The following is a 19,364-nucleotide window of genomic DNA, read 5'->3' on the forward strand; positions in this document are numbered from 1 at the left end:
GCCACGATACCTATTTGCTATCCCCATTCGGTGGTGTCAATAACACTATATCTTTCTATTCCAACATAATAATCGAATTTGATTTCGCGAAAAATGATTCGATAAATTTTTTCAAACGGTTGATTGATATTCACAGTAATTACATTGAGTTGGAACCGAAGTGTTTATACTATGTATCGTCTTTCGGTATGTTGACTTCTTTCATATTACTTATTGTTCATTTTTTTGATATCGAACAATACCACCAACATTTACATCACCATGATCATCATCGCCATCGCAGCAATGTCTCCAGTAAGAATCTCTACTCCTACGTGGTATCTTATTTTTTACTCTATGTATTCAAAGTTTTGTATTACAAGGTGGCATTTTTAAACGCTTATTTTTTTCTGTATTCTTTGATGGTTTATGTGACCGCTTTTTTAACTTTAATAACGACTTTCGATACCTATCTAGTTATTCGTCATAGTATTTTACAATTTCGTATAATTAATTATAACGTCAACGGGTATATTTTCATTTTGTATTCGTTATGCGGATGGGGTGTTCCGATATTTTCGTGTTATTTTTTACTATATTTTGAACAAGTGAGCGTAGATGAATTTGTGTATTTTATATGTTTGGCCGAATTAGTATTAAGAATGTTGAGTACCGTATTCCTACTTTTAACTTTATTAACATTAAAGAAAAGTACCATGTCGAAATTTTCGAGCAAATTTTACGCTCGTCTAATGGTGCTATCTGGCAGTGTGTTTTTGATGTCTTCGATTGAAAGTTTATGTAACGCGTTGAATTATTTTATGGTTATCAATGTGTATATTTTATGCGCCGTTAGGTACTGTTCGGATGTGACAGGTGCTTACGAAGGTGTCATCATTTTTTATTTGTTTGCTCCTACGCGAAACCGGAAACAGATATTTAAAATATTTCGTCGTAAAATGTACGTTACCGAGGATGCATCTTTGGATAAAATGAATTCTAACGAGTCGTCGACGACGAGTCCTAGACACAGTTCGGATTATCACATTACAACAATTACCGGTACCGGAGATGATGATGGTATTTATAGAAATAATGCATTTCGTTCTTTGCGTCGATCTTTTACGAGGCGATTAAGTTTTTACGTTGCAAATAAATGACTTCAATACTGCAAAACGTGTTACGTTTTTTCCCTACTCTTATCAGAAATGTTTCTGATTAAGGTGGTAAAAAAAAGAGAGATTAAGAGTACATTTTTACGCGAAAAACCACGACCCACGAGCATAGAATGTGCATTTTAAATAAATATGAGAATCAACTTTGTAATTTGAAAAAAATTGCCAAAAATGTTTCTATGATGACTTAGGAGCTTTACATTGGTGAATTAATGTGGCAAACCTACTACAACAAAACTAAAAGTACTCAATATAGTATTTAGTTAAAATGAGAAACTAATTTGGTTTACTGACTTCAACGTTTCAACCCAAAAAAAAAAAACCTCAGAAAAAATCATCAACAATTATTAATTTTAAAAAACAAAAACAAACAGCTGCGCCTTTACTCCAAACTTTCCAACCATTCCTGGATGTCCAGGGAGTGGTGGTGCAAACTTCAGATATGGATATAACCGTCCAGACCTAAAAAAAAAACATGAGATAAACAAGTCGCCTATTCTGAAAATTGAAGGGGCAAAATACATTTTCAGAATTCAAGAGCCAAAATCTAGTTTTGACCATGGGGGTCGATAGTACATACTTGAAAAATGAACAAGATTACCTATTATGACTTTTTGTCAAACTTGCAAATAGAAGGGGCTACAAATGACTTTTAATTTGAAAAAATCGCGATGAAAAAAATGAATGCGGAAATGAATACAGACGTTAAAAAAATAAACAAATTTTGTTATGATCATTTTTTCTCCGACTCCAAAATTTAGAAAGTTTTTGAAGCTCTACAATTTTTGATTTGCTGAAAAGTTTATTACATTGACAATTTTTGAGTTCCAAAAACTTTTTAAATTTTAGAGTAGGGAAAAAATGATCATAACAAAATTTGTTTATTTTTTTAACGTCTGTATTCATTTCCGCATTCATTTTTTTCATCGCGATTTTTTTGAATTTGAAAATCACTTGTAGCCCCTTCAATTTGCAAGTTGGACAAAAAGTCATGCAGGTAATTTTGGCCATTTTTCGAAGTACTACTTACCTCCATGGACAAAATTGGATTTTGGCTCTTAGATTTCGAAATAAGTATTTAGCCCCTTCAATTTTCAAGATAGGCAACACCTTCACATAACCTTTTTTCATAGTCGTACCTGGTAGGATCCAAATCTGAAGTATGTACCACCACTCCCCAAACACCCTGTATAGATATACTCGTAGTACATTATATCTATATAGTCAATGGTATATTCTACTCAGTTTAGAACAGCTCGTGATGGCTTTTGATATCAAAGAATCTATGATTATATCTTTATACGCGTATTCAATCCCAGATTTTGGCTCAAAGAGCTGGATTCAAGTTACATAATGAAAATACCACGAATATGACCAAGGCTAAGTTGTTTTTCCTGTTCAAGGCACCAAATCATTGAAATTTAAGGGGAATAAAATACAACTGAGCATTTTCTAATCATCCAGAGCAATTTAACGACAATTTAAAAACCAATATATTCCATAAGAGCACGAATAATTTGAATAGCTAATTTACTTGTGCTACAAGGTGTGCAGAAAATTATGGAGTACCTATACCCGGAAAAAAGTTTTGTGTTAAATGTTTTGGTTGGTCACAATGAATAACAATAGGTGATGATGTTCCGCCAATCATGCGCATCGATTTCAGGTTGTCAACGTGTATTTTTAACAAAAAACTTTCTTTGGTGTAGGTAGGTACTCGATATTTCTGCATACCTACCTACATTGTGATGCGTTTCGTGCTATGTGCAGACTGCAGTTGTGCAAGTCGTTAGAACAATTGAAACCTAGACTTAAAAAAAAATATTTTTACCATAGGTGAAGTCTGCAAGCTTTTTTTTTACTTCGATAATAATACTGTAGGTAGGTACCTTTTACCTACCCTCCGTCATTGACTTTTTTAAAAATTATCCGTCATTATTTTCCTGTCGTACCAAATGATTCAAAATTTAAAAAAAATAAAAATCATTTTTCAAAAATCAAAAAAAAAGTTGGTATAAAAATAGGTGCAGGGTCTGAAAATATGAAAAAGAAATCACATTGAGCATTATGATATTTTGTTTCTGATCTGGTGGTTTCAAAAACAATCGAAATATATTTTATTTTTCATGACTTTTACCCAATTACCTATTCCCTTCTGAAATGTTTAGGAAGTAATGACGATGTACCTAGGTACTTACCCAATTTTAAACAATTGAAAATGAAATAAATATCAGCTTCAATATATTTTGAACAAAATCAATATATATACATGCCTACTTAATTCAATTCACCAATTCACCACAAACAAAATTTAATTTTATTGGCAAATTTACTAGACTTCTTATTTGAAACTTAATAAACTACCAACACCTCTTCCTCCCGACTCGAAGATATACATATGTAAATGTATTGTCGCCAGAAACCTGTGCCTGAATTTTTATCGAAGCACTCTGTATATTTTTTTTTTTTTTGATCCAAGAAAACGAAGAGTCGAAGACATAAGTTCCATCATGAATATCAGTTCAAAGTTGTCTGGGTACCAGTATTTGGTTAAATCAAAGCCACCTTATCGCGAAATTTGAACGATGTTTCCATCTTTTCGCGTTCAACATGTTCGATGAAATAATCGAAAAATGCCACGATACCCATTTGCTATCCCCATTCGGTGGTGTAAATAACTCTTTATCTTTCTATTCCAACATAATAATCGAATTTGATTTCGCGAAAAATAATTCGATCAATTTTTTTAAACATTTAATTAATATTCACAATAATTACGTTGAGTTGGAACCAAAGTGTTTATACTATGTATCATCTTTCGGTATTTTGATTTCTTTTATATTTCTTGTAGTTTATTTTTATGACATCGATCAATATCACCAACATTCACATCGCCATCGTAGCAATATCTCCAGGAAGAATCTCTACTCCTACATCGTATCTTATATTTTACTTTATGTATTCAAAGTTTTATATTACAAGGTGGCATTTTTAAACGCTTATTTTTTTCTGTATTCTTTGATGGTTTATATCACCGCATTTTTAACTTTAATAACGACTTTCGATACCTACCTAGTAATTCGCCATAGTATTTTTCAATTTCGAATAATTAATTATAACGTCGACGGGTATGTTTTCATTTTGTATTTGTTATGCGGATGGGGTATTCCGATATTCTCGTGTTATTTTTTACTTTATTTTAAACAAGTTGGCGTAGAAGAATTTGTGTATTTTATATGTATGGCGGAATTAGTATTAAGAATGTTGAGTACCGTATTGTTACTTTTAACTTTATTAACATTAAAGAAAAGTCCCATGTCGAAATTCCCGAGCAAATTTTACGCTCGTCTAATGGTGCTATCTGGCAGCGTGTTTTTGATGTCTTGGATTGAAAGTTTATGCAACGCGTTGAACTATTTTATGGTTATAGATGTGTATATTTTATGCACCGTAAGGTACTCTTCGGATGTGACAGGTGCTTACGAAGGTGTCATCATTTTCTATTTGTTTGCTCCTTCACAAAACCGGAAACAGATATTTAAAATATCTCGTCGTAAAATAAACGGTACCAAGGATGCATCTCTGGCTAAAATGAGTCCTAGCGAATCGACGACGATTCGTAGACACAGTTCGGGTTATCATATTGCAACAATTACCGGTACTGGAAATGATAATGGCATTTATAGAAATACCTAATGTACCTATTTTGTTTTTTGTGGCGATCTTTTACGAAGACATAAGTTTTTACGTTGCAAATAAATGAATTCTATCCTAACGTATTACGTTTCTTTCCTACTCTTATCAATAATGTTTCTCATTAAAAAAAAAAAAAAAAAAAATGAAAAACGCGATTATAGAGTAATTACATTTTTACGCGAAAATCGAAAAACCACGGCGAAAAGAAAGTGCATTTTTAATAAATCCGCGAATCAACTTTTTCCAAATCAACTTTCTAGGTAACTGAAAAAACTTGCGAAAATTTTTTCCAAGATGACTTCGGAGCTTCACATTGGCGAATTATTGAGGCAAACCTACAAAAATCAAAAAAATCGTTCATTCCATAAATAAAATTTAAACACTACCTAAATCATAATGACGAAATTTATTACCATAAAAGAACAACAGATACAACAAAACTAATGGTACTCAAAGTATTTGGTTAAAGTGAGAAACAAATTTGGTTTACTTGACTTCAACGTTTCAACTCAGAAAAAATCACAAACAATTATAAATTTTAAAAAACAAAAAACAAACAGCAGCGCCTTTATTCCAAACTTTCCAATCTTTCTTTAGCGTTCAAGAACACGGTTTCTAATTTAACCGAGTCTTGATAAATTAACGAAATATCCTCGTTATACTCCTGGGCATTTTTACACAGTAGGATGAAATCATCTTCCAAGTCATCCAGGCAAGTATACTGAAAAAAATAATTAAAAATGAAATTAATTATTTCATTAGTACAGGAGCTCTGAATTTTTACACCGGCGAAACGAGGCACTCACCTTTCCATCCTCAATTTTCGAAAGAATTTTCTTGATATCGATGGGCCTCTTAATAACCTCGTAATAATGAGACAATTTACGTCTCGATGGCAACTTCATGAATGGTTCACTGAGTACTCGAGTTTCTCCATCAATTTCTTCGGTAAATTTGATTACCGCATCCATGACTTTTTTCATCTGCCTTTTGAGTTTCGCTTCACCAGCTTTGTCGACTCGTTTACGCTTTTGAAACGTGACCGAAGGATCATCGTCGTCGTCGTCGAAACCACGCTTTTTACGTTTTCTAGTTCGTTTCGATAATTTAATATCTTCTTCGTCTTCGTCACCGTAATCCTCGACAGTATCGTCGATTGCCTTTGGAAACGAGGAGAATTTGTAGAAAAATAGGAGACGTGATACGTAATTATAGGCAACGAAAGAACGTTTTGAAGAATACGTACTTTGAGCCATTCCTTTTCGGTCAAGCTATCGGTGTAATCGACTTCTTTACGAGTTCTCGAGCCTCTACCCATTGTAACGCTGAGTTCGTTATCATCATCGTAGGACCATCTTTCGACCTGCGAATCGATTTGAAATATTTGAAATTCGAATTTCGTTATCTTGAAAATTAGTTAGTTCGACGAATTTGAGTATTATTACCTCGTCGTCATTCTTGACCAACCAATCTGGTAATTCAGCTTCTTCAACCAGACGAGATTTACGATTCGGACCGAGTTTGGCTTCCTCCCTGCGTCTTTCCAAATCCATTTTTTGAAACGTTTCGAATTCGGTTTCACTTCGAGCGATCATTTGATTCACTGTTTCATCATCTGGCACTTCATTTTCTTCCTGAATTCGAAATTCGATTAAAAATTAGACATAGTTAGTAGGTACTCGTCAGAAGTACGTGTTTTAGGAAAAGAAGTAAATAAATGGTACCTCATCGTCGGCGTCATCTTGATGCAAAATAGTCTGCAAAAATTGCTGTCTCTCGGATCCGGTGGACTTTTGATCAAACATACCAGCTTGAATAACTTTCTCATCCATGTTCAACTTATACCGAGCAGCAGCTAAAATACGTTCTTCGACTGAATTCACGGTCATCAAACGCAGCACACGTACTTCGTTTTGTTGACCAATACGATGGGCACGATCTTGAGCTTGTAAATCCTAGCGGCGTGAATTATCGTTTAAAATTCCAGATAATAATTTAGAACGGCGGGTAATTCAGGAAAATACCGACCTGATGGGGATTCCAATCCGAATCGAACAAAATTACTGTATCAGCGGCTTGCAAGTTCAATCCCAGGCCACCAGCTCGAGTACTCAGTATGAACAGGAAATATTCACTATCGGGGCTGTTGAACTTTTTCAATAACTCTCCTCTATCCTCTGATTTGGTCCCTCCGTCCAAACGCAGATACGTGAATTTGCGCCAGTTCAGGTAATCTTCCATAATGGTCATTAATTGAGTCATTTGACAGAACAGCAAAACTCGGTGATTGGTTGCTTTCAATTTAGGTAGGATCCTATCCAGTAGTTCGAATTTACCGGATACTCTATATAAATCTGACCTACAATTACGTGAGATATTAGACGTTATATTTTAATAGCAAATCAACAATAATCGAAAATTTCGACATACCCGCTAATAACACCAGCTGATGTTCCGATGTGATCGCAGTATTTCTCTTCGATATGTTGAAACATGAATGGATGGTTGCATAATTTTCTCAATTGGACGATGGTATTCATCAACGCTTTCGCTCCTCCTTTACCTTGTTTACCTTTTTCTGATCCATCAGTTAAAAGGACACCTTTACTCTGCATATGCCTAAGATGAAATTTCATTAAGCAACTCTCGAACATTTTATCAAGATTTGAACCAAAGAATGGTAGAAATGATACCTGTATAAAACACGTTGTAATCCGGACATGTCGCATTTAATGATATATTCGACTTTATCAGGCAGCTGCGATTCGACTTCTTTTTTCAATCGCCTCAATAAAAATGGCCGAAGTACTTTATGCAAACGTCGAATGATCAAAATGGTTTCTTCTTCATTCAGTTCCACCTATACAGAAAAAAAATCAAATTAAAAAAGTAGTGAATCAGAAATATAGAAGCATTTAAAAAAATATCTTACTGACTTTTTCACCGGTTGTAGCGAAAGGAGCATTGAACCACTGCTCGAAAGTTGAACACGATTTGAAAATCGATGGCAGAAGAAAATTCAGCAAAGCCCATAATTCAGGTAATTTATTCTGCAAAGGTGTACCGGTTAAAAGCAGCCTATGAGGTGCGATATAATGTGTATTCAGCACTTGAGTCAATTTGCAATGGTGATTTTTCATACGATGACCTTCGTCGATAATCATATATTTCCAATGGATCTAGGTTGGTAAACGAAAAGAAAAAAATGACAAGTCCGTTTCGGAAGAGGTTACTTTTTCAAACAGGAAACAAGAATTATTCGCTGTAAACAGGTACCTTGGCTAAAATGGATTTATCTTTAATCACGTATTCGTAAGTGGTCAACAGAACGTTGAATTTAGCCGATTTCATTTGAGCTTGTAGGGTACGCCGCATAGCTGGTGAACCTTTATAGGCTACGACAAGCACAGAAGGAGACCATTTTTCAAATTCCAAAACCCAGTTTGATAATGTACTGGAAATAATAATTTTGTAAAAATGAACAATTCGTCAATAAAATAAAAACACGCGGACATATAAAACTTGAGAATGGCAGATATTCTAACATTATGGTTTTTTTTTTTTCAACTCAAAATTTCAATAAACTATTAAATTTTCAAAAAAAATTTCAATTTTTAACGTAGAGTCAAAGTTAGGCACAAGTTCGAGGCTTGGAAAGTACCAATGTTCAAAGAAATACTTACGATAAAGGTACGATAATCAAATACGGTCCATTAACTTTCTTCTTTTCCATCAAATAGGTAATCAAAGCGATCGTCTGAATAGTTTTACCCAAACCCATCTCATCAGCCAATATACCATTCAAATTGTTATTATAAAGTGAAACGAGCCACTCTAAACCCTGAAAAAAAGTCATTTCAAAATTGCGCTCGAACGTATTGGAGAAAAAAAAATTATGTATCTTACCTTAATTTGATACTCCTTCAAACTGCCATTGACTAAAATTGAAGCTTGTTCTGTGACACATTCGTGAACCGTATGAGCAATACTGGAAAATATTCCCAACAAAATTAATAAAATAATTCAACATCGTGAAGAAAAAAAATTCTACAGACATGAAAAAATGTTACCTATAATAAGTGTGCTCTTCTGAGGCGTTCTTGTACTCATCGTCTTCAACTTTGGCTTTCCTAAGAACCGCTTTCGCCCTACTTTCTTCAGTCCTCTCTTTACCTTCTGAAAAAATTAAAATCAATGATTAATACTCGCTCTTTTATCCGAATAATAATTTCACAAAGATATAAATAATAACCGGCATCTTTGGACCCATCATCATCCCCTTCTTCGTCAAATTCGTCATCTTCGTAATCACTTCCTTCGACAACTTCCCATCCAGGATGTGATTCCAACCACGAATTGATCTGGCTCGCCAGAGGGGCCTCTTCTCCTCGAAGTTGTTTTCCTTAAAAACGAATTCACGTCAAATTTAATACTTTTTTGAAGTATTCGGTACCATAACACGATGGTTGGAGGAGAGCATTCATACCAGTCGACGTTTCCAGCACTGTAACGTGTAAATCGGATAACTGAGAATTATCGTCATCCATTTCAGAACCAAATTGTTCTCCATCAGTGCGCCTTCGTTTGCGTTTTTGCTAAAAAAATCAAAATATAGATTTTAGGATAAGAAAAAACTTGATGCATTTGTCTGAAAAATTCGCTTACTTTTTTCTTCTTTTCATCTTCTTCTTCTTGTTTTTTACGTTGCTCAACTTTATGCTGTTTGACCATCTCTGTAAGGTTTCCAATGTATTCGTCTGTTTGCGAAAGCAAAAAGGCCAAGCGCTTATCTTTTTTTTGATCAATGAGTTTTCTGTTTGAAGAATAGAAATCAACAAAGTTAGCCGACGATACTGATAAATCTTCAGTAAATTAAAATAAAAATGTTTCCAACCTGTATCCTTCTTCATCTTCAGCCATAAGCCTTCGCATTCTCTCCTTCTCAATCCGTTCTTGTTCCTTTTTCTGTTCTTTTTCGGCATTTGCGTGGTAATTGAGTACAGCTCTATTCAGTTTAGAAATTTTAGTTACATTGTTGCGATGGTATTCTCTAAAGTCTTTGCAGTTTTGTAAAATGGCACTCAAGTACTCCTAAAACACGAAGGAATTCGTTTAGAGTGAATAAGAATATTGACGAGAGGATATTTGAACTGGTAGAACACTCACTTGATGTTTTTGTCTTTCTTTCCGATCGGCTTCCATTTTCTGTTGTTTTTCTAATTTTTCTGTAGCGCGAGCCTCTTTTAAACCTTGTCTTTTGGTTCGTTTGTATGCTTTGATATTATGAGCGGTTTCTAAAGTGGCATCTCGTCTTGTACACGCCAATACCTGTGATTTTTCGTAAATCATTGATCAGTTTTTAAACAGTTTTTCGGCATAAAAATTTTTTAAAAAATCAAAGAAGACACTTGAATTATTTTTAGGTAACTTACTTCAGCACGCAACTGACGTTGGAAATTCAACACGCGTAAAGCTCTTAGTTCTAACTCTGCTTTGAGTTTAAGACTTTCAGGTATAGATGATGGTAAACTGTTCAACTCTTCCATACGATTAGCTATTCTAGCCGAAACCCTACGAAAATTTTACACGAAATGAAATAATTATACATTACGTAGACGTAATTCTCATTTGAATATGTGTATGTACCTGTTTTCCCTTTCTTGAAGAATTAATACAGGATCGATACCAACGGGCTTAGATACCGAAGTGACTCGACCTTGTTTTTGTGGTAACTGTTGACCCTGTGGTGCAGATTGCTGAGGTAGCTGCTGTGGTAACTGTTGAGGTTGCTGCATAGGCGTCATACCCTGAGCCATTGGCATTTGTGGATGCATTGGTAACATCTGCTGAGGCGGACGCATTTGCGAATTTATCGATCCCGGAGATAATGGCATACCAGGCCTAATCTGTTGAGATCCGTGTGGCATCTGCATGCCAGATTGTGGTCCAACGAGTCGCATATGATTCGGATCCATCATATCTACAAGAAAAAATATATTCAAATCGAGTGATTATTCATTTTTTTAAAAAGTTCAAACGCATAAGAAAGAAAGTGTACCATTTTCAGACATTGCACGTTGCTGAAACGAATCCGAAGATGCCGACACAGGACTTTGGACACCCAATTGCCCATCTGTTTTCTTACCCTGAACTGCCATCATAAGCTCTGGTGAAATATGTTGATTTCTAGTCAACTGTCGGTACGCCATAATCTGAGCTCTAAGTTGATGCAACTGACTAGAGCTAAATATATGTTTTCCTGTATTCTGTTGCTGAAAGCACAACATATTTGGTTACAAAATATAAGAAACTTGATCGCATGTTTAAAAAGTTGATGAAATTTACCTGCATAGGAGGTCTAGGACCTTCCATGTTACCCTGCCTGGCCCTTAACGCGATCAACTGCGAGTAACGAGGATCTTCTTGCATACCTTTTTCTTCCATATTATCAATGGCACGTTGTAACGCGTTCAAATTCTCTTGCCTAGTTCCAGGCTATAACAGCAACAACATGTTAAAATACTGACTAATTGTTGTCCAAGAGTACACAAGAAAACATGAAACGTACCACCGTAATTTGTTGCTGATGAGGTCCTGGTGCACCCATTGGACTAGCGGAATGTAGCGGATAATTGGGTGACGCTGGTTGTATCGTTTGTGGCGATGTCCCAGCACTGTTACCATTCATATTATGATTCATCATAGGAGCAGGTCCATGGTTAAAAGGCACCGAACCTATGGGTGAAGGTGAGGGTGAACTCTGAGGTGGTCCCATCAGAGATGTAGTTTGAGGCGGAGGCATCGGAGAATTTTGAGGTGAAGGACTAGCCATGGTGAAATTGGTTAACTACAGAGATGATTAAGAAATTAAATAACAATTTTAAACTGAAAACACGTAAATATAACAAAAAATAAGTTCAACATAAAACATTTTGGTAATTTTTTTGAGTTTTATCACATATCAACATTAGGTTTTTAGGTACAATGCCACATAACATCGATAAGACGATTCGACATGATGATAAACAAACGTCGCAATTAAATTGAAGAATCAGTGTTGCTACTTTGAATTGTCTGAAAAGTACCGCAAGTTTTTTAAAAAAACTTTCTCAACTTTTAGGCTAAACAAACGGATGATATTTCCATGAAAAATGAAACTTAGGGCCGAATTCATAGACGTTACTTAAGGGACACTTGGCTAAGTGGTGAATTTTGATTCAATTTTTCTCACGAACGAATAAAAATTTTATATTTTTAAAATGATAAATCAACACTTCGAAGTCCAATCTCTCAATTTATTCAAAAACAAAATTTCAAAAATTCAATCACGCCTGGAAAAATTGCTTCAAAATTCACCACTTCGCCAAGTGATCCCTAAGTAACGTCTATGAATATGGCCCTTAGGTATTCAAAACGTTGAGATCATTCCGAGAAACTTTTTAATTGTTTAGAGCCAGCCAAATTCAACTTCATTCATTTTTCTCATTTTTTTTGCATTTTCTGGTCATTTAGATCTATATGTAGTCCAATTTCAAAAGCTTGATATGGCCTAAGGCCTAGAAACCGAATTTAGAAGCATGCAAATTGTTAAAAATAGGGAGAAAACTTTCGAGTTGACATTCTTCAAAAAAGAAAATTTAGCAGAATTTTGAAAATAATGATCTCTAAATAAAAACAACTACATTCTTTGGAATAATTTTACTTCACTAAATAACCTATTAAAAGGCAAAACAAATGCAAAACAATAAAAAATTAAAGCTGTATAAAATCGTAACTCGTACGTTAAATAAAAATAAAAGCGTTTTGATTTAGATTTGACTAGATATAAATCCACTCTACATTAAAATATTTTAAAACAAATAAAAATAGAAATTTTCATGATAGAAGTTCTAATACTTCGAGCGATTCGAGCAAAAAACACATTAAAAATATTAAATAAGGGAAGATAAGTGATTAAGATGAATTCTCCACTTCATTTCTCGCATTTGCGAATACTTTTTCAAGGGCTACAGAATCTTTGTATATCAACGAGTCTTCTTCGTTATAACGCTGAGCATTTTTGCATAGCAGTATAAAATCATATTCCAATTCATCAATCGATGCATACTAAAACGTGAAAGATGATTTTAAAATCGTGTCAAAAAATAAGGCATCATAGCACATATTCAGAAAATACTATCCGTGGTTACCTTGCCATCGTTGATTTTAGTTCTGATTTTTTTGATATCCACAGGTTTCTTTATAATTGCATAGTAGCCAGGTAATTTCTTTCTAGAAGGTAATTTGTGAAAAGGTTCGCTAAGCAATCGTTCCCTGAAACATGAAAAATTACACAACCACGAATGTAAGATGCAATTTCCATAAATGTTTGAACAACAAAACCAATCAAATTTCTGATTAGCTTACTCCTCTTTATATTCGACGACGATATCCATGATACGTTTCATTTGCTTTTTTAACTGTTCGTCGTTACTTTTGTCGGAGCGCTTCTTCTTAAACGACAACGGAGTATCATCGTCATCGTCATCTTCATCGATCATCGAGCCGCGCTTCTTTCGTTTTCTCGATCTTTTAGTAGTTTTAACGTCTTCATCCTCTTCGTCTTCATATTCTTCGTAGGTGTCATCGATCGCCTATTTCAGATATAAATTTATTAATAAAATTCCAACGATTGAAAGTCAAATATAATCGAGCTATATTTACTTTTAGCCACTCCTTATCGGTTAAACTATCAGAATAGTCGACTTCTTTACGGGCTCTGGATCCTCGTCCCATACTTGCATTCAAATCCTGTTCATCTTCGATTGTCCATTTTTCAACCTGTAAAATTATATCAGAAGGGCGAATGTCAGTAAAAATGACTGCAAAATTCAGGATCAGGGTCAAAACAAAGAGGATACGTACCTCATCGTCGTTTTTCACCAACCAATCGGGCAACTCAGCCTCTTCAACTAGCCGCGATTTTCGATTCGGGCCAAGTTTAGCTTCCTCTCTGCGTCTTTCCAAGTCCATTTTTTGAAACGTTTCGAATTCAGTTTCACTTCGAGCGATCATTTGATTAACAGTTTCATCGTCCGGCACTTCATTTTCCTCCTAGAATTAAAATTCGGTTTTAAGCCGGTCCATAGATTTGTACACGAAAGACGCAAGTTAACAATTGAAAGAAAAATACCTCATCATCGGCGTCATCTTGATGCAGAATGGTCTGTAAAAATTGCTGTCTCTCGGATCCCGTAGACTTTTGATCAAACATACCAGCTTGAATAACTTTCTCGTCCATGTTCAATTTATATCGAGCAGCAGCCAAAATGCGTTCTTCGACTGAATTCACGGTCATCAAACGCAGCACACGTACTTCGTTTTGTTGACCAATACGATGAGCACGATCTTGAGCTTGTAAATCCTGAAAGCACGAATTACATCGTTTAAAATGATCAACAGCTTTTTAATGGAAAATGAATGTAGGAAAAACAAACAAACCTGATGAGGATTCCAATCAGAATCAAATATAATGACTGTATCAGCCGCTTGTAAATTTAAACCCAAACCTCCGGCGCGAGTACTCAACAAGAACAGGAAATATTCACTGTCAGGGCTGTTGAATTTTTTCAACAGATCTCCACGATCTTCAGCTTTGGTCATTCCGTCCAAACGTAAGTAAGAAAATTTTCGCCAATTCAGGTAATCCTCCATTATGGTCATAAGTTGGGTCATTTGACAAAATAGCAATACTCGGTGATTGGTGGCTTTCAGTTTAGGAAGGATTCTATCAAGTAACTCGAATTTACCGGAGACGCGATACAAATCAGGCCTAGTGTTGAAATAAACGTGATACGTTGAGTATGAAAATTGGAATCTTCAATAACAATAAAATTCATATTGTTTCATTAAATATTTAAATTTCTTACCCATTTACGACACTACCGGACGACCCAACGTGCTCGCAGTACTTCTCTTCGATTTGTTGGAACATGAAAGGGTGATTACATAATTTTCTTAATTGAACGATGGTGTTCATCAACGCTTTCGCTCCTCCTTTGCCTTGTTTACCTTTTTCCGATCCATCCGTAAGCAAAACTCCTTTGCTTTGCATATGTCTGAAAGAAAATATTACATTTTAATTTTATCAATTTAACGAATAAGTCTGCGCAGATAATGAACAAAAGCGAAGCTACCTGTACAAGACATGTTGTAGTCCAGACATGTCGCACTTGATAATATACTCGACCTTATCCGGTAATTGAGATTCAACTTCTTTCTTCAATCGTCTAAGCAAGAACGGTCTTAATACTTTATGTAAACGACGAATAATCAAAATAGTTTCTTCTTCGTTCAATTCGACCTTTTTTCAAAAATAGCCAACAAAAGGTTAAAAAATACAGCATTTCAATCAATTCGGCCATCATAAATTTGTTCATTTTATTTACCTTTTCACCAGTGGTGGCGAAAGGAGCGTTGAACCACTGCTCAAAAGTCGAGCAAGATTTGAAAATAGACGGTAGGAGGAAATTCAACAACGCCCAAAGTTCAGGAAGCTTATTCTGCAATGGTGTACCGGTCAACAATAATCGATGTGGTGCGATGTAATGGGTATTCAATACTTGGGTTAATTTACAGTGGTGATTTTTCATACGATGACCTTCATCAATAATCATATACTTCCAATGAATCTGAAAAAATAATAATTCAGATCATTCCGAATAATGTTTTTCTAGAACTGCTGGTAAAACCATTCTTCTCACTTTAGCCAAGATGGATTTATCTTTAATTACATATTCGTAAGTGGTTAACAGAACATTAAATTTTGCTGCTTTCATTTGCGTTTGCAACATACGTCTGGCACCAGGGGATCCTTTATAGGCAACCACGCATACACTCGGAGACCACTTTTCAAATTCCAAAGCCCAATTTGATAATGTTCTATTAAATAAACATTTCAACATAAATAAACAGTTCCATTAAAAATAGAAATGAAATGAATTCTAATATTTCAGATTATTAACTTACGATAACGGCACGATAATTAAAAACGGTCCATTAACACTCTTCTTTTCCATTAGGTAAGTAATTAGAGCGATAGTTTGGATAGTTTTACCGAGACCCATCTCGTCAGCTAAGATACCGTTTAAATTGTTATTATATAACGATACCAACCATTCTAAACCCTAAACAAAGTAAAAATTTTCAGTAACGTTTTTTAAAAAAAATTTTCTGTTACCTATAATTACATCAAAAAAATCTACCTTGACTTGATATTCCTTCAATTTTCCATTTTGCATGATGGAAGCCTGTTCGGTGACACATTCGTGAACCGTGTGAGCAATACTGTAGAAAAAAAATGTTCATTATTTTAATTAATCTTCTTTAAAAATTAATATCAAAGGGGAAAAACTACAAAACCTGTAATAAGTATGCTCTTCAGTTTCATTTGCATTTTTATATTCATCGTCTTCAACTTTGGCCTTTCGAATAACCTCTTTGACGCTATGTTCGTCTTCTCTATCTCTATCTTCAAATAAATAATTTGCAACGTGAGTATAATATCCATTAAGCAGGTCTTCTTAAAATCCAAAAACTCGCATTCAATTGATCACTCACCTCTTGAAATACCATCTTCGTCTTCATCCTCTTCATCTTCAGAATCGTCAACGATTTCCCATCCAGGATGCAAATCTAACCATGCCTTGAGTTGACTACCTAGCGGAGCATCATCTCCCCTCAGTTGTTTTCCAGTGGCGATTTCGACGACGGCGACATGAACGGTGGAATTGTTCATACCCTCGGCTTCTAACAATTTTTGTTTCTTATTCAACTGCAACAAACAAAGTTATAACTGGCATAAGCAAACTTGCGCTTGATCAAAAGTAACGGCGAGTGTATAAAAAAACTGACTTTTTTCTGCTTTTTTTCCTCTTCTTCTTGCTTTTTACGCTGCTCCATTTTATGCTGTTTGACCATCTCAGTAAGGTTACTGATGTATTCGTCAGTTTGGGACAGTAGGAAGGCCAGTCGCTTATCTTTCTTTTGATCGATGAGTTTTCTAAAATAGGAAAGAAATCCTAATGAAAGAATTCGACGGAATCGACATTGAGATGATATGAAACAAGTCAAACCTGTAGCCTTCTTCATCTTCGGCCATAAGTCTACGCATACGTTCTTTTTCGATTCTCTCCTGTTCTTTTTTCTGTTCACGTTCAGCGTTTGCGTGATAATTTAATACTGCTTTGTTAAGCTTAGCAACCCTGGACTGATTATTACGATGATATTCTTTGAGATCTTTGCAATGTTGTAACACGGTGCTCAGGTATTCCTGAAAAAGAAGAAAATTATTGATGGCAATTTCACGGAAAATTATACAATGATCGTGTTTCAAATTATTTACTTGATGTTTTTGTCTCTTTTTGCGCTCAGCTTCGAGTTTCTGTTGTTTTTCTAATTTTTCTGTAGATCTAGCTTCTCGTAAACCTTGCCTCTTTGTACGTTTATAAGCTTTGATGTTGACAGCTGTTTCTAAAGTTGTATCCCGTCTTGTACAAGCCAACACCTTATAAAATAATTGATTCCAGTAAATTATTACGTTCTGAAAAAATGAATGAAAATCGAACTAAACAAGTACGTACTTCAGCACGCAACTGCCTCTGAAAATTAAGAACCCTCAAAGCCCTACGTTCGATTTCAGCTACAACTTTGAGATCTTCTGACATATTCGTAGGTAAATTATCTAATTCCTCAATCCGATAAGCAATTCTGGCTGCGATTCGGTTTTCTCTTTCTTGTAAAACGACCAATGGATCGATACCAGCCGGTTTTGGAAGAGAAGTAACGCGATTCTGTTTTTGATTCATAGATACTTGGACAGTAGGTGTTGGGGCTGGTTGAGTCGTGGACTGATTGGAAGGAGATTGCTGAGAAGGTGGCGACGGAACTGAACCCATTGCTCTAGCAGCTCCAGGAGGTGCGCTGGGTCCTAAAGGCATCGTACCAGGTTGAGAAACAGGTTGAAACGGAGCTGGAAGATGTTCTCCAGGTCTACTGGATTGATTTGGGTCGGCATCGGTACCTAATAATAATGAATTATTTAGAAAAATCGTCATATAAATGATCGTGTGAAGGGTATTCAAAGTTACCGGAATCACTTGCAGGTCTGGCAGGAGGTACGAATGGACTGGATGGTGCTCCATTCATCCCAATATTCGGCATACCTATCGGACCGTCGACTTTTTTACCTTGTAGGGCTAGACTAAGGTCCGGATTAAGGGGCAAATTTCTGGCCAACAATCTATAGGCAAATATCTGGGCTCGAAGTTGTTGTAACTGTTCTGGAGTGAAAAATTGTTTACCCGAATTCATTGGAGGTATCGGAGGTCCGTGTGGCTAAATTACAAACATGAAAACATATTTGATTCGTTACAAAAATGAAATAAATATAATGATGCTCGACTTGGCATATTTTCACAACCCAATATTGAGTCTCACCGGAGGTATGGGTTGTCGAGGTGGTTCCATGTTTTCGTGACGAGCACGTAAAGCCAATAATTGTGAATACCGGGGATCCTCCTGTAATCCTTTCTCTTCCATTGAATCAATAGCACGCTGAAGAGCGTTCAAATTCTCCTGCCTTCCACCCGGCTAAATTGAAAAAAATACAGATAATATCAATTAATCATCTTGATATGAGTAAATTTATCGTTCAATTCCAAGACCAAAAAATGAAAAAACAATCATGTCGATAAAACTCAAATTTCAATCAATTTTGGCGCAAGTTGAAACTTCACATGCGCTAAACGTTCATCTTCCTAGTCCTGGACCAAATAGAATGCAAAATCGATAATGATGCTTCTAGAAAAACTTCCTTCGATGATAGTACCATCGATAAGTAGCCGATAGACTAATATTCCCTAAAATAGACTTATTTTATACCAAAATTCATAAACAATGTACAACTTACTGGTCCAGGAGGATGAGGAGGAAATCCAGATGGTGATGGAGAATTTTGCGGAGGGCCCATTGTGGTAGCCATAATTCAAGGCATACGCGAGATTTGAGTGGCCGGTGACTGAGTTAAATATGAAACGAGATGTCAACTCGAATCAATTTCATCTTCTTTCTGCGATCCATTTTACATCCACTCCACCACGAACCGTTTTCCGTGAATTCGTAACTTCAATCAACATAAAAATGAGAGATAACTTTTTTTAAGCAATTTTTTTTTTTGAAAAAAAAAACAATAATAAACAAACACACAAGTTTTGGAAACAGTGTTATGCTTCTGAAAATGCAAAATACGCAGTCATTCATTCAGTGTAACCACTTAACAAAATGAAATGACCAACTACTCCATAATTCAAAATTGCCTCATCCTCTCGACTCACGAGACTCTCGTTTCTTGCTAAAAATTTCAATTTCAAATATTTCAATATTTTAAATTTAAATTCATGGATATTTGAAAAATTTTCCTCCTCATTGGAAATATTTCATCAGGTCTATTCTATATTGTATTCAGTCTATTATTAT

At 35.3% G+C, this 19,364-nt stretch overlaps 2 protein-coding genes across 2 annotated transcripts; both read right to left on the reverse strand.

The window, feature by feature from the left end:
- Window positions 1-5,237: 5,237 nt before the first annotated feature.
- LOC135832721 (ATP-dependent helicase brm-like) lies at window positions 5,238-11,871 on the reverse strand. The gene is made up of 23 exons (XM_065346156.1): window positions 11,419-11,871; window positions 11,196-11,345; window positions 10,909-11,122; window positions 10,497-10,830; window positions 10,283-10,421; window positions 10,017-10,178; window positions 9,745-9,941; window positions 9,516-9,663; window positions 9,337-9,445; window positions 9,103-9,252; window positions 8,921-9,026; window positions 8,757-8,838; window positions 8,534-8,691; window positions 8,127-8,304; window positions 7,787-8,029; window positions 7,544-7,710; window positions 7,281-7,469; window positions 6,879-7,209; window positions 6,575-6,805; window positions 6,296-6,484; window positions 6,097-6,213; window positions 5,657-6,010; window positions 5,238-5,571 (listed from the first exon to the last, which is right to left on the reverse strand). The coding sequence occupies exons 1-23, from the start codon at window positions 11,680-11,682 to the stop codon at window positions 5,419-5,421; spliced, it is 4,365 nt and encodes a 1,454-aa protein (XP_065202228.1). The 5' UTR covers window positions 11,683-11,871; the 3' UTR covers window positions 5,238-5,418.
- A 662-nt stretch (window positions 11,872-12,533) lies between these two features.
- Window positions 12,534-19,079, reverse strand: LOC135832722 (ATP-dependent helicase brm-like). The gene is made up of 22 exons (XM_065346157.1): window positions 18,799-19,079; window positions 18,327-18,479; window positions 17,978-18,224; window positions 17,471-17,910; window positions 17,233-17,394; window positions 16,964-17,160; window positions 16,743-16,890; window positions 16,449-16,662; window positions 16,251-16,359; window positions 16,094-16,175; window positions 15,858-16,015; window positions 15,593-15,770; window positions 15,278-15,520; window positions 15,026-15,192; window positions 14,759-14,947; window positions 14,331-14,661; window positions 14,023-14,253; window positions 13,755-13,943; window positions 13,554-13,670; window positions 13,257-13,483; window positions 13,040-13,163; window positions 12,534-12,956 (listed from the first exon to the last, which is right to left on the reverse strand). The coding sequence occupies exons 1-22, from the start codon at window positions 18,868-18,870 to the stop codon at window positions 12,804-12,806; spliced, it is 4,131 nt and encodes a 1,376-aa protein (XP_065202229.1). The 5' UTR covers window positions 18,871-19,079; the 3' UTR covers window positions 12,534-12,803.
- Window positions 19,080-19,364: the final 285 nt, after the last annotated feature.

The sequence above is a fragment of the Planococcus citri genome, chromosome 1 (assembly GCF_950023065.1).
Source record: "Planococcus citri chromosome 1, ihPlaCitr1.1, whole genome shotgun sequence".
NCBI lineage: Eukaryota > Metazoa > Arthropoda > Insecta > Hemiptera > Pseudococcidae > Planococcus > Planococcus citri.

Bases quoted from the DNA above. Each gene is read 5' to 3' on its own strand.
- LOC135832721 (XM_065346156.1), bottom strand. From the start codon at position 11,682: ATGGCTAGTCCTTCACCTCAAAATTCTCCGATGCCTCCGCCTCAAACT. The intron at 9,942-10,016 runs GTGAGTGTTCTA...TTCGTGTTTTAG, and splicing joins AAGAAAGACAAAAACATCAA to GAGTACTTGAGTGCCATTTT. The intron at 6,485-6,574 runs GTACCATTTATT...TTTCGAATTCAG, and splicing joins AAGATGACGCCGACGATGAG to GAAGAAAATGAAGTGCCAGA.
- LOC135832722 (XM_065346157.1), bottom strand. From the start codon at position 18,870: ATGGCTACCACAATGGGCCCTCCGCAAAATTCTCCATCACCATCTGGA. The intron at 13,484-13,553 runs GTAAATATAGCT...TATCTGAAATAG, and splicing joins CCGATAAGGAGTGGCTAAAA to GCGATCGATGACACCTACGA. The intron at 12,957-13,039 runs GTAACCACGGAT...TTCACGTTTTAG, and splicing joins CTAAAATCAACGATGGCAAG to TATGCATCGATTGATGAATT.